The sequence below is a fragment of the Prionailurus bengalensis genome, chromosome A3 (genome assembly GCF_016509475.1).
Source record: "Prionailurus bengalensis isolate Pbe53 chromosome A3, Fcat_Pben_1.1_paternal_pri, whole genome shotgun sequence".
In the NCBI taxonomy this organism is placed as follows: Eukaryota; Metazoa; Chordata; class Mammalia; order Carnivora; family Felidae; genus Prionailurus; species Prionailurus bengalensis.
The window spans coordinates 103,421,208-103,435,715 of record NC_057354.1 but is presented as its reverse complement, the minus strand read 5'-3'; the positions used below and the strand labels follow the sequence as shown (position 1 = coordinate 103,435,715).

The window sequence follows — 14,508 nt, the reverse complement described above, 5'->3', positions numbered from 1 at the left end:
ATCCTGGCGGCTGCCACCTGTGGGCCAAGATGGCGTCCCCTCTGACCTTGCCAGCTTCCTGGTCTCTTTTAAGCATTAAGCTTCAGGCCTTGATGGGTTGAGGGATGGGTCTTACTTTGCTTTGGGATAAATAAGTTGTATCAGGGAACAAGCTACTAGAAAGGAAGATGGACCCCTCCACAGTTTTCTTCTTTTACTTTCTTTCTCTAGCCACAGCCTTTGCTCTGTCTGATGAGCGCAGTAGAACAAATCAGTGCCTTTGGGTCAGTGAAGGTGTCGCCCCTTTGAGAGCATTTGAGGGCACTTCAAAGAGTTCCTCATGCCCTCACCCCTTCCCACACCCAGCTAAGGGCAGGTTTTGCCTAACTTCTTGTGTGTAAACATGTCTGAAGGGTGGAAAGCAGGATTCTGAAGCTCTTAGAGCTAAGGCCACCTATTTATAGCAGATACTTTACAACATGTAGTGTTCAAACTATAGTATAAGAAAAACGAAAGAAAGGTGATCTATAATAAAATAATACGAATGTGAACATGTAGATGCCTGGCATGACCACTCCAGGAGAGATCATAGAATACACAGGGACTTGCACCCTGGCACGCCCCTCACGCACGTGGCAGCCGCAAATAGGGAGGTGCTGTCCGTGATCTGAGTCATGGCCAAGTTCCAAACAGGACAAAGGGATGGCAGCCCCCGTTTTCAGGTAATTGCAGTCCTGGGAATTAGGTGGATATTAAGACCAGACAAATTCTTTGTGTGTCTATAAATGGAATTGGGTTCTAGTCTCAGAAAGTCATTTGGGTTATGGAACAGTTGCCCCTAGCCCCTAAAAACCATGGTGCCTCCTAGTTATTGTGCCCACATAAAGCAACCCTACAGGGGCGCCTGGGTGGCTCAGTTGGTTAAGTGTCCGACTTCGGCTCAGGTCATGATCTCGCGGTCTGTGGGTTCGAGCCCCACATCGGGCTCTGTGCTGACAGCTCAGAGCCTGGAGCCTGTTTCGGATTCTGTGTCTCCCTCTTTCTCTGACCCTCCCCTGTTCATGCTCTCTCTCTGTCTCAAAAATAAAAAAATGTTAAAAAAATTTTTTTTTTTAATTTAAAAAATAAAAAAACAACCCTACAAATTTGCAGCAAAATGCCTTGATGGGGCAATACCCCAACATAGAGAACCCTGGTACAGAGCCTTCCATAGAAGGCAAGAGGAGGGACAGCATATGTGTTAGTCATGTTTCTTCAGAAAAAACAGAACCAAAGAAGGAACGAGAGAAAGTTATTTTAAGGAATTGGCTAATGTGATTGTGGGTGCTGGCAAATCTGAAACAGGCAGGGCATCAGCTGGAGACCGAGGGAAGAGTTGATATTATAGTCTTGAGTCCGAAAGCAGTTTAGAGGCAGAATTCCCCCTTCCTTGGAGGACCTCGGTCTTTGCTCATAAGTATGGCTCTCAGCCGGCTGGATGAGGCCCACCCGTGTTGTGAAGGGTAATCTTTACTCAGAGTCTACTGATTTAAATGTTAACCACATATGGGTGCCTGGGTGGCTCAGTCAGTTGGGTGTCTGACTTCGGCTCAGGTCATGATCTCGCAGTTTGTGGGCTCGAGCCCCACGTCAGGCTGTGTGCTGACAGCTCGGAGCTTGGAGTCTGCTTCGGATTCTGTGTCTCATTCTCTCCACCCCTCCCCCACTTGTTCTCAGTCTCTATCTCTCAAAAATAAATAAATGTAAAAAAAAAAAAATTTAAATGTTAACCACATCTGAAAAATACTTTCACAGAAACATCTAGAGTAATATTTGGCCAAATATCTAGATGCCATGACCTAGCCACGTTGACACAGAAGATTAACACTCAGAGCATATGATAAAGAGGTTGAAGAATGTGCTTTTCCTATAGCAGAAACTCAAAGGGTATTCAGTGTAAATATCTCTATGTGTTTTCTTTGAAGCATAACCAGTGTGCAGCGTTCAGACAATGGTTCATATATCTGTAAGATGAAAATAAACAACGAAGAGATTGTGTCTGACCCCATCTACATCGAGGTGCAGGGTAAGTCCAGAGGCTACAGAGTGACCTGTATTTATTGCTTTGCATATAAAACTCTAGAGTTTAGCATGCTCATTTATAACTCTGTAATCAAACTTTGCAAATTCATAAGCACTGACATTTTATAAGGTGATCCTCTTTTTAGACTTTAGGTAATAAATGGCGTGAATTCAATTCTCAAAGTTTTAGCTCTATCCTGAGCAATTGGGCTGAGATAAAAAACAGATTATGGACTCCTTTGTCCTCAGGTTATTTACAGTTTAGAAACCTGGAGACTTTTCTGGAAGCGATATGCATTCCATTATCCGGTTCTCAGTGCTGGCACCAGGTACCCTTCGCCTGGTCTAGGGATGATTGGCCTATTATTCAGCATCGGTACATGTGGATGGTGAAGCCAGGAGGGTGAGTGGTTTTCCTGAACTGGGTCAGCAGCTCAATCTGGGACTCATTTTGGGCCCTAGGATTTGTCAGGTAGATGGTTCAGTGTAGTTCCATGATGTGACATAAGACGGGCTCAGTGTGGGTCCGAATGAGACGTCGACTAGAAGGCGGTCTCTGCCCTCAAGGAACTTGAACTGCAGTAGGGGATGTGAGCTGATGGCTAGGTGAGCCCAGGTCCCAAGGCCCCGGGTCTTGGGGCGCACGCCTGGTTCTGCAATGGCGGTGCCTGTCGAGGAAGCCTTCAAGGAGGAAGCACCTCTATTCTCACCACAAGTTGTCATTCCTCACCAGCCCACGGGCTGCCTCCAGGGCCCTTGCATCTTGGCTTTCTGAGATACCCCTGCCAGCAGAAGCACCCAAACACCTTTCTTTTGTACTTTCTCCTGACCCGCCTCACCACAGGCTTTAGAAAAAACAAGTGGTTGGCTTTTCAGGGAAGTTCAACCAGAACTGTCCCACAAGGAAAGCCTCCTCTGCTACCCATCCTTCTGCAAACCTAAACCTCATACCCACTAATGCTGCAGGAGGCCTGAGGTGGGGAGGCCCCTCAGAGGAGTCTGTGTTAGCCCTCTGCTCTAGGCCCATCCCAGGCTGGACAGCTAATGCCTCCTCAGGGTTATGTCAGCACCAGCCCTAGGGGAAAGTGGGGGTGTGGAGGATGGTAGTGTTCCTACATTTGCTGTAAATGTTGGGAAAATGTTGAGAGGACATTTAACTTGTCAGAATCCCAACAAAATGCCCAGGGCAGGATCACATTAGGTCCAAATGGAGTTTTGCAAAACTTTGAAATAGGAATAAAGAAGCCCATTATGCCACTCCCACATCATTCCTTCTGGGACCAGATCTGTGAGTTCCCAATCCTCAAAGAACATGGTTTAAGTGCCTGAGGACGGTTAACTTGACTTGTTAATTTTTTAGCATATGCTCCAAGTACGTACTCACTGGCTTTCTCTGAGGTATTTCTAAAGTTCCCTTCCTTATGGCCTCGATTCTGAATAACAGTCAAAGATCTTAGGATTGGAAGTGTGTAACTGTGTCTACACTGTTATCATTAGAATGCACTTTGAAAAGTGGCCAGCCCTGTATAAGCCCTGTGCAAGTGTACAGATGTTTAAATTCACTATCATTCATCTTAAAGGGACACACGCAGTGGATTGTCCTCAAAAACAGTGGACCTATTACGTGGCTTTGTTTTCACTCCATGTGTAATTTGGTAAGAAACACTGAAAAACGTGCCAGCCTGTCCCTGGAGTTGGAATAATGCCTGATTTCAACACCGCCAGGCCTCCCTCCCTTCTGGTAAAACCAGTTCTGAATCACCATCATAACCCCTTTGGGAAAGTGTCCTAGAAAGCCGGCTGGAGCTGGTTGGGTAAGAATAGCTTCTATTCTTTCTCAGCCAATTTTCAGAAGGTGCAGACTAGCCATTTCAGACCAGGGGTGGTATATGAAGAAATCTATTGCCAAGTTCTAGAACAGTCTCCTTTCCCCTTGGGGCTCTGCCTTTGCTTGAAGATCTGAAACATTCTTTCACTGAACTCTTTCTCCGCAGGACTTCCTCACTTTACTAGACAGCCTGAGAGCATGAACGTCACAAGAAACACAGCCTTCAACCTCACCTGTCAGGCCGTGGGCCCTCCTGAGCCCGTCAACATTTTCTGGGTTCAGAACAGCAGCCGTGTTAATGAACAGCCGGAAAAATCCCCTTCTGTTCTAACTGTGCCTGGTAAGTCCGAGTCGTGTGACTTATTTATTGTTTCCTTTCTAATAGTGAGAGGGATCACAAGTTTGGTGACCGCTGCCTTGCACTAGCATCGGATAGAAGAGAATGAAACACAGGTGTGGCAGCTGAGGTGAGGCTACGTGGAAAAGAAACCCCGGGAGTGAGAATTCACAGGCCAGGGCTGGGAAGTGGGTGAACGCCCTGAAGGGTGTCTGTGGTTAAGTTAGCGAAGTGGCCGGAGTCCCTGAGCCCAGGCAGGGGGAGTCTTGCTCATACCTCCCATTGCAGCTGGCGCTTGGCTGGCCTGGCAGGCCGTGCACTTCAGGAAACCACTTGACGCGAAGACCCCTGATGGGAGGTTTGACAGCAGGGGACCGCACAGGTCCCGCGGCACTGCTGTGGGATGACTGAGTCATTGTGGATTGTGGCCGCGCTGATGGTGGTCATCTTGATTCCCATCCGAGTGGAAGTATCTCGGCTTCGTTCCCGTCACCTCCCTGACAAGGCTCTTGGAGTCAGTGCCCTTGCTGTTTCCCGTGCTACGAAAGCCGGTGGACTCCTCTCTGGCTTCTCTCGTGGCATCTTTTCAGCAGCATCTGGCAAGGGCACCACCCCCAAATCCTTCCTTTCTTCATGCAGTCAGCGACCATCTTGCCAGGGAGTGCTGTATCCCAGGGGCTGTTCTAGGTTCTGAGAACACAGGGGTGAACCTCTGGCAACAGTCTTCCTGGCTTCCTTCCCACCCCACTGCTTCTCCTCTGCCCTTGACAGGCGCATCCCCGGACCCACTTCTTTTCACTCTGAGACACTCCCGCCACCCTGGGAGAGTTCCTCTCTGTCCTTGGCTTCAATACTATCTGTGCAACGGTGGCCTTGGGCTTTGTGTCCTGGCCCGGCCCTCTCTTCTGAGGTCCAGGCTCATGTATCCAAGTGCCTCCTTGGCATTTTCACTTGCTGGTACATAAGTATCTTAAAATGAAACTCCTGTTCCACCTCCTCTCCACACTCACTTTGCCCTAGAATTCCCCATCTTTAGTAAATGGTATCACCATTGGCCCAGCCTTCCTCTTTCTCATTCTTCATGCCAAATGCATCAGCAAGTTCTGTCCATTCTGCTTCTACGGTGCATCCCGAATCTGTTTTCTCTCCTTCCCTGCTCCACACCGCTGCCAGCACCCTACCAGTGCAGTAAGTAGCTCCCTAACTGGTCTCTTCGCTTCCAGCCCTGTCCCCACTCCAATCCATCCTCCTCAGTGGCTCCCTGTCGTCTTAGACCGTCGCTCAGACTCATTCCTGTCCCTGCCCATCGGCCCTGTGAGCTCTGGCCTCCGCCCGACTCTCCAACCCAACCCGACGCACCTTTTCCTCCCTGCTTATTAAGCACCGGTCATCCTGATTGTCTGTCATTTCCTCAGACACATTGCCCTCCTTCCTGCCTCAGGACCTTTGCATCCTTTCTTCTGTCTGCCTGCACTGTTCTGCCCTCTGCCCTCTGCCCCATGACACAACTCAAATATTACTTCTTCTGGGAAGCCTTTCCTGGTCATTCAACTATTTTCGGACCTTCCCACCTCTTTATGGACTCCCAGTCATGTGTTGCACTCGCCACAGTCTATAATCACCCCATTTATTTCTGTAGCTTCCTTGTCTGTCTTCTCAGAGAGTATATGCTCAGCAAGGACAAGGACTTTGTCTGTCCCAAGGCAGTGCCTGACTCATAGAAGCACTCACTGAATATTCATGGCAAGAATAGACCAGCAAATGAATGCCAGCCCCTCGGTTTTATCTCTGGATCATTTTCCTAACTCCTGACTCCACGAGGAATATTAGGGTTTTCTCTCCCTCCATCTGAATTATTTTTGAGTCTCCCCAAGAAGCCGATAATCAAACTACTTTTTAGTTTCAAAGTCAATTTGGAAAATACACCCCACCCCTTCTAGGATGGTAACTCTGAAGTCCTGTAAAGACATTTGTTTTTATTGAGGTGAAACTGACATACAGTTAAGTTGTATAGAATTTAAATGCACAACTCAGTGAGTTTTGATAAATGTAGACACGCATGTAACCACCCCTTCAATCAAGGCATAGAACATTGTCATCACCTCGGAATGCCCCTCAGGCTCCCTTCCCATCAGTCCCCACCTCTCATAGACAATGGTGTACTGATATCTGTCATCACGGATTAGTTTTGCTAGTTCTTTTTTTTTTTTTTTTTTTTTTAATGTTTACTTACTTGTTTTGAGAGAGTGCACACTAGCCGCTAGCCGGGGAGAGGGAGAGAGAGAGAATCCCAAGCAGGTTCCTCGCTGTCAGCATAGAGCCCAACACGGGACTTGATCTCACGAGCTATGAAATCATGACCTGAGCCGAAATCAAGAGTCGGATTACTTAACCAACTGAGCCACCCAGGCAGGCGCCCCTGTTTTGCTAGCTCTTGAACATTAAATAAATGGAGTCGCGAAGTGTATATTCTTTTGTCTCAGGCTTCTTTCCCTCAATGTGACATTTTTGGGATTCATCCGTGTTGTTGTAGGAGTACTTTGTGCTTACTGCTAATAACGCTGTTACGGTATGGATATGCTACATTTTGTTTGTCTGTGTGGGGAACATTTGGGATGTTTACAGGAGTTGGCTGTGATAAAGCCACTACAGATACTTGGGTGCAAGTTTTTTGGGAGACATATGTTTTTATTTTGTTGTGGGTAATACCTGGGAGAAGAATTGCTGGATCGAATACTAGGTATATGTTTAACTTTTAAGGAAACCACCAAACTGTGTTCTGAAGTTACACCAAGTTCTATTCCTAGCAACAGTGGATGAGCATTCCAGATGCCCTATCTATATCCTTGCCAACGTTTGCTATAGTTAGTTTTTTTCATTTTAGACACCCTAGTGGATGTGAAGTGGTAAATTTCCAATTTGCATTTCATTTCCCTAATGTCTAATATTAAATTCGATTTAGAAAAGATTTTCGCCTTTTTTTCTTGTGCTTATAGACCAGTCATATATCCTCTAGGTGAAGTGTCACTTCGGGTCTTTTGCCTGTTTTCATATAAATCTTAGAATCAGCTTGACAGTTTTGCAAGAGTCTGTTGTGATTTTGTTTGCAAATTTTTTTTTAAAGTTTATTCATTTTTGAAAGACAGAGAGACAGTGTGAGTAGGGGAGGGACGGAGAGAGGGAGACACAGAATCCGAAGCAGGCTCCAGGCTCTGAGCTGTCAGCACAGAGCCCGACGCGGGGCTTGAAGTCACAGATTGCGAGATCATGACCTGAGCTGAAGTCGGACGCTTAACCGACCCATCCAGGCACCCCGCAACTGTATTTTTTTTTAATTGTTTTTTTTTTTTTTTTTGAGAGAGGGAGAGTGCATGCGCATGGAGCGGGGGCTTAGGGGGCAGAGGGAGAGAAAGAATCTTAAGCAGTCTTCACACCCAGCATAGCAGGGCTCGATGTCACGACCATGAGATCATGACCTGAGCCAAAATCAAGAGTCAGATGCTTAACCAACTGAGCCAACCAGGCACTTCTGCAATTGTACTGAATTTCTAGATCAATTTAGGGAGAGATCACATCTTAATAATATGGAGACTTCTGATCCCAGAACACACACTGTCCATTTATTTAGGTCTCCTTTAATTTCTCTCAGGAATTTTTTTAATAGTTTTTGATGTAGAGGTCTTATAGGTCACTTGTTAAAGGGATTCTTAAATATTTTATGTTGCTGGTGTTGGTAAGTAGCACATTTGATTTCATTTCCCAATTGTTTACTATTAGTATATAGAAAATAAATGGATTTATGTATGTGGGTCTTACATCCTACAACCTTGTGACATTGATGTATTAATTCTAAGAGGGCTTTATTGTTGTTGTTTTGTAGATTCCTTGGATTTTCTATGTAGACATGTCACCTGCAAGAGAGTTTTACTTCTATCTGTCCAATCCTTGTCTTTTTATCTCTGTCCCTTTCCTTATTTTAGTGGCCAAGACTCCAGCACAATGCCAAATAAAAGTGGGGAGAGTGGACATGTCTGTCCCAGTCACCAAGTATGAAATAAACTGTGGGTTTGGGACAATGCCTTTCACTAGGTTGAAGATGTTTCTTTCTATTCTCAGTTTGCCAAAAATTGTATTTTTTTATCATATGATCATAAGAACTCAGGAAATATTTACAATACTTAATGATTACAGTTTTGTTACAAGACATACGCCTTGGGTGATATCTGGGAGGGTCCTCAATGCAGAGCTTCTGTGCCCTCTCCTCTTTGAATTAGGGTGTTTCACCCTCCTGGCAGATCCAGGAAAAGGCCACTCTACTAAGCTTTGGGGAGCAGATTTTTTTTGTGGAGGTTTCCTTACATAGGCACTTCCGATTAGATCACCGGCCATGTGGGGGCACTTGGGTGGCTCAGTTGGTTGAACATCCGACTTCAGCTCAGGTCATGATTTCATGGTTTGTGGGTTCGAGCCCCACATTGGGGTCTGTGCTGACAGCTCAGAGCCTGCAGCCTGCTCCATCCAGATTCTTTGTCTCCCTGTCTCCCTACCCCTCCCCTGCTTGCCCTCTGTCTCTCTCTCTCTTTCTCAAAAATAAACAAACATTAAAAAAAAAAAAAAAGAAAAGAAAGAAAGAAAGAAAGCCTAAACCATTGGCCATGTGATTGAACACAATCTCCAGACTCCTCAACCCTCTTATCACATGGCTGGTCATTCTCTTGACCAGTTTCTGTAGGGGCCAATTGTGAGTCACCTCATTAATGTAACAAAGCCACTCCTGTCACTCAGGAAATTATAAGGGACAAAAGCTAAATTCCTTATTGTACAAAAATGCTTATGAGGGAAATGGGCTGTAATTTTGTTTTTGTAGTGTCAGATTCTGGTATCAGGGTATTGTTGACCTCATAAAACTAGTTAGGAAGTATCCCCACCATCTCTATTTTCTGAGAGAGTTTAGTGATGTTGGTGTTGTTTCGAATATTTATTTTATTTTTGAGAGAAAGAGAGAAACAGAGCATGAGCAGGGGAGGGGCAAAGAGAGAGGGAGACACAGACCTCTAAGTGGGCTCCATGCTCCGTGCTGTCAGCACAGAGCCTGATGCGGCGCTCGAACTCATGAACGGTGAGATCATGACCTGAGCCGAAGTCAGATGCTTAACCAACTGAGCCACCCAGGTGCCCCGGTGTTGTTTTGAAAAGACACGCATAAGTTCACTGGAGGCTGCGTTGATGTGTTTTGGACACAATATTCTTGGTAATGCAGTTTGCATTACTTTTTTGATGAAGGCTAATAGTTTGAGGTTAACTGAAATTCTTAGGTCTTTTATCTCATCAGTTACTCCAAAGTCAAAGCTGTCCTGGTTCTTTTTTGTTTTTTTTAATGTTTATTTATTATTTATTTATTTATTTATTTATTTATTTATTTATTTATTTTGATGGAGAGAGAGAATCCCAAGCAGGCTCCAGGCTGCCAGCACAGAGCCTGATGCGGCACTTGAACTCAGGAACTGTGAGATCATGATCTGAAAGGAAATCAAGAGTCAGATGCCTCAGGGCGCCCGGGTGGCTCAGTCCGTTGAGCGTCCGACTTTGGCCCAGGTCATGATCTCACAGTTTGTGAGTTCGAGCCCCACATTGGGCTCTGTGCTGACAGCTTGGAGCCTGGAGCCTGCTTCCGATTCTGTGTCTCCCTCTCTCTCTGCCCCATCCCCACTCATGCTCTGTCTCTCTCTGTCTTAAAAATAAATAAAACATTAAAAAAAATTTTTTTTTAAGAGTCAGATGCCTAACCAACTGAGGCACCTAGGTGCCCCAGAGCTCTCCTATTTTTTGTGTATATGTTATTTTTGGAATTTCAGCCTACCATTTATCCTTACAAAAATTTAAGCCATTGACTCAGCCCACTGAGGCCATTTGGAACCTCAGTTCCCTCGTTGGTTAACAAATCATCCCCCTGCTTTGTGCTAGCTGCCGTTTGTGTCTCTTTCAAGTTGTTGATGAAAATCTAGATTTTATTCTAACCAAGGGCAGAGTCCAGTGGTCTGTTGATAAAGGCAGCCTCTGAGTTGACATCAGTTCATTAAATCAACTTTCTTGGCCACTGTTTAACCACTAGTAAATCTGCTTGGTTTTCTTTTTCACCCCATTTATTTCTGCAACTTATCTTCTGAGATGTTCTTGATACCTTGGGCTAATAACTATCACAGAATGTCCGGAAACCAGCTTGGAATTCATCTTGAAATCAGACCTGATTTGTTGGTGAGCCTAACTCCTAGATGTGACAGTTTTCTGCACTCTCACAGGCACCAGTTTGATAGCCCTCTCTTCCCCCCCATTTTTTTTATAATGTTTATTTATTTTTGAGAGAGAGAGAGGGTGCATGGGGGGGGGGGGAGAGGCAGAGAGGGAGACAGAAGATCAGAAGCAAGCGCTGTGCTGACAGCAGAGAGCCCGATGTGGGGCTTGAACCCAGGAACTGTGAGATCATGACCTGAGCCAAAGTCAGTTAACTGACTGAGCCACTCAGGCACCCATTGATAGCCCTGTCTTAAGTTTTGCTATGGATTTCTCTCTCTCAGTGATCCTGTCCTTACCAGGATCAGTAGCATTTGATGAAACTAGGGACAAAATCTATCTCTGTTCCTCTGCAACTTTTCCTCGTTTGTGTTTTCTTAGAAAGTAGAAGTGTGTTTCTGCGATAATATCTGCAAAATCTTTTTCATATCCAAGGCTGTATATAATTTGTCTCTGATGGGAGACCTGATTTATTTCTAAGTGGTGGTATACTCTTAGAACTACAACCTATCTTGGGTTTCAAGTTCACTACAATTTTTATTTTACTTTTTTTTAACTTGAAGATTTTTTTTCTTTGGTAGAGAAGATAGGAGTAAAATAGAAATAGAGCAGTTTGGGGGCACCTGGGTGGCTCGGTCGGTTAAACGTCCGACTTCAGCTCAGGTCACGATCTCGCGGTCCGTGAGTTGGAGCCCTGCGTTGGGCTCTGGGCTGATGGCTCGGAGCCTGGAGCCTGCTTCCCATTCTGTGTCTCCCTCTCTCTCTGCCCCTCCCCCGCTCATGCTCTGTCTCTTTCTGTCCCAAAAATAAATAAACGTTAAAAAAAAAAAAAAAAAGAGGGGGCGCCTGGGTGGCTCAGTCGGTTAAGCGTCCGACTTCAGCTCAGGTCACGATCTCGCAGTCCGCGAGTTCGAGCCCCACGTTGGGTTCTGGGCTGATGGCTCAGAGCCTGGAACCTGCTTCCGATTCTGTGTCTCCCTCTCTCTCTGCCCCTCCCCCGTTCATGCTCTGTCTCTCTGTCTCAAAAATAAATAAACATGTAAAAAAAAAAAAAAGAAATAGAGCAGTTTGTAGCCTAATAATGTGTTTTTAAAAATGACATGGAACTGTTAAGCTACATATGTGATTAACTTACATAGAACTACATGCGTGCACACGCACATGCGCACACACACACACACACACACACACACATACAAACGAGTCTATGTATGATTGGTAAAATCTACGTAAGCTTTGTGGATAGTACGAATGTCAATTTCCTGGTTTCGACAATGTGCTATGGTTATATAAGATGTTAACATTGGGGAGGTAGGGTGAAGGATACATGAAACTTCTCCCTATATTTCTTTAAATTTTTTTTTAACGTTTATTCATTTTTGAGAGACAGAGAGAGCATGAGTGGGGGAGGGGCAGAGAGAGAGGGAGACACAGAATCTGAAGCAGGCTCCAGGTTCTGAGCCTGATGCGGGGCTCGAACTCAAACCGGGAGATCATGACCTGAACCAAAGTTAGATGCTTAACCGACTGAACCACTCAGGTGCCCCAACTTCACCCTATATTTCTTTACACCTTTCTGTGAATCCATAATTACTTCAAAATGACAAGATTTTTAACTTTATTTCACATAACTATTAAATGCTTCCATGTTTAAAGTGTAGAAAATTCAGAAAGTATTTTTACATCTCATTACACATTTATAATTATGACGAAAACACTGGTGTGTTTCCTTTCAAACTTCTTCTGTGAATATATACCCTTGGGTGGATGTAAGTATATAAATTATTTTCCTTCAAATTGGAGTGATAAGACACGTGCAGATTAATTTCAGCCTTTTTGTTACACAAGTAATGTGTGAACACATGTTCATTGTAAGACATTCAAACCATGGTTACATACCAAAGCAAAATGGTCAAGTCTCCCTTGAATCTCCACACTTTCACTCTCCATACAGATGTCACACACAATGTGAGCCATTGGTTCACTTCCTTCTAGGCCTTTCTCCCTTAAGTATACTCACATATGTACATATACATATAGATAGATCACCAAGACTTGTAGATCTTTCCATGTAGGTACTCATGGGCCTCTCATTGTTTATGGCAATTGCCTCAGTGCATGAATGGACCATAATTTATTTAACTACTCCCTTGTTGATGAGCATGGAGGTTGTTTTATTCTGGCGGTGGTGGTTGTTGTTGTTACTTATGTGGACATCCGTGTACCCATATATATTTCTTTTCTGAAAACCTTTCTGGACACCGTGTCCTTGTCTGTGTATCCACAGTGCCTCTTCCATAACACTTGCACCTCCTCCCACATGGAAGCACAGCCATCTACATGTCTCCCCACCCTGAATTATTAGTGTGATTATTACATATTAGTTATTAGTTATCTTAGCACCATCACCCAACATAGCGCCTGGCACATCAGAACTGTGTGAATGAATGAGTCAACTAATGAACAAACACGTGAACAAACAGACTCTGAGTCAGAGATCCCTTCACTGGGACAAAGGAACATTGTCATAATGAAGTAACTTGTATTTGCATGATGGCTTTTGCACTTATATACTCCTTCTCATCTCTTCTCATTTATATTTCTAACCAGTTCTGTGACATTAATAGAGCAGATTTTTTTTTTACACCCATTTTGTAGACACAAAGGGCTTAAGGAAGTCCAGGGAGAAAGGTCCAACAGTGTGGGCTTCCCACCATGGGGCTGGTGCCGGACACATCAAGTTCCATCAAATCAGCTCTATCTGTGGACCAGTCCCAAGCAGCTGAATTTTGTAACACTGTAAAAGAACTACATAAAACAGTCTCCTTCTTCTTTACATCTGTGTTTAATTTTGAGGACACTTTAGTGATATCTGAATCTATCTCAAAAGTTCATGTTGGGGAACGAGGTGCCATCCTGACCAGAGATGTGTGGGGAGTTTTATGCTTCACATGCTGATGCAAAACCGCGTTTGCAGGGAGAGGCCATTGTATTTTGAAATTAACTCAAGTAAACTTTCCCAAGCCCTTCTACAAAGAGAGTGCTAAGTAGATAAGTGGTTTAAAGAGTCTTGATTGTTGATACTTGCTTTGAGCCAGCACATTCGTGAACAAGAAGGCCATGTGCTTTTTCCCTCTTGATTCCACTTGTTTCCTGCCCCCCTCTATGACGTAAGAGCTGTCTTTAAGAGACATGAGTGAGGAAGTACTTTGTCTGAGTCAACAAAGTCAATCTCAAAGGTTACACGCTGTATGATTCCATTTATATGACATTCTCAAAATGACAAACTTACAGTGATGGCTCCAGTCAGGGATTAGCTTGGGTAGGATGTTCCTAAAGCATGAGGGAGCACTTTTTTTTTTGGTGTTGAAGCAATTCTGTAATTGTATACAAATCTGTACCTGTAATAAAATTTCATGGAACTCTATACCAGAACCCCTCCCCCCAATAAAACAGAACAAAAATTGGTAAAATCTGAATACAGTCTGTATTGGGGTGAATAGGATTGTACTAAAGTCACTTTCCTGGTTTTGGTCATTGTACTATCCTTATGTAAGATCTTATCATTAAGGGAAGCTGGTGAAGGGTGTACAAGAACTCTGTCCTATTTCTGCTGAAATAGGAAATAAATTGTACTATCTCTTATAAATTGAAAATAATTTCAAAACAGTTTTATTTTTATTTATTTTTAATTTTTAAAAAATGTTTATTTGTTTTTGAGAGACAGAGAGAGACAGAGCACAAGTGGTGGAGGGGCAGAGAGAGAGGGAGACACAGAATCCGAAGCAGGGTCCAGGCCCTGAGCTGTCAGCACAGAGCCCGACGCGGGGCTTGAACTCACGAGCTGTGAGATCATGACCTGAGCTGAAGTCAGACGCTCAACCGACTGAGCCACCCAGGGGCCCCAAAGTTTTGTTTTTAAAAAGCACTTTATCGGGGCGCCTGGGTGGCGCAGTCGGTTAAGCGTCCGACTTCAGCCAGGTCACGATCTCACGGTCCGTGAGTTCGAGCC

General features: G+C 44.5%; 1 protein-coding gene across 2 annotated transcripts in view; it reads left to right on the top strand.

Moving 5' to 3' along the window:
• MERTK (MER proto-oncogene, tyrosine kinase) overlaps positions 1 to 14,508 on the top strand; it is a 126,827-nt gene that overhangs the window by 36,759 nt on the left and 75,560 nt on the right. For both annotated transcript variants that reach the window (XM_043604001.1, XM_043604000.1), the window contains exons 3-4: positions 1,944 to 2,044; positions 4,035 to 4,208. In XM_043604001.1, the coding sequence (XP_043459936.1) occupies positions 1,944 to 2,044; positions 4,035 to 4,208 (275 nt within the window). The remainder of the gene's footprint in view (positions 1 to 1,943; positions 2,045 to 4,034; positions 4,209 to 14,508) is intronic.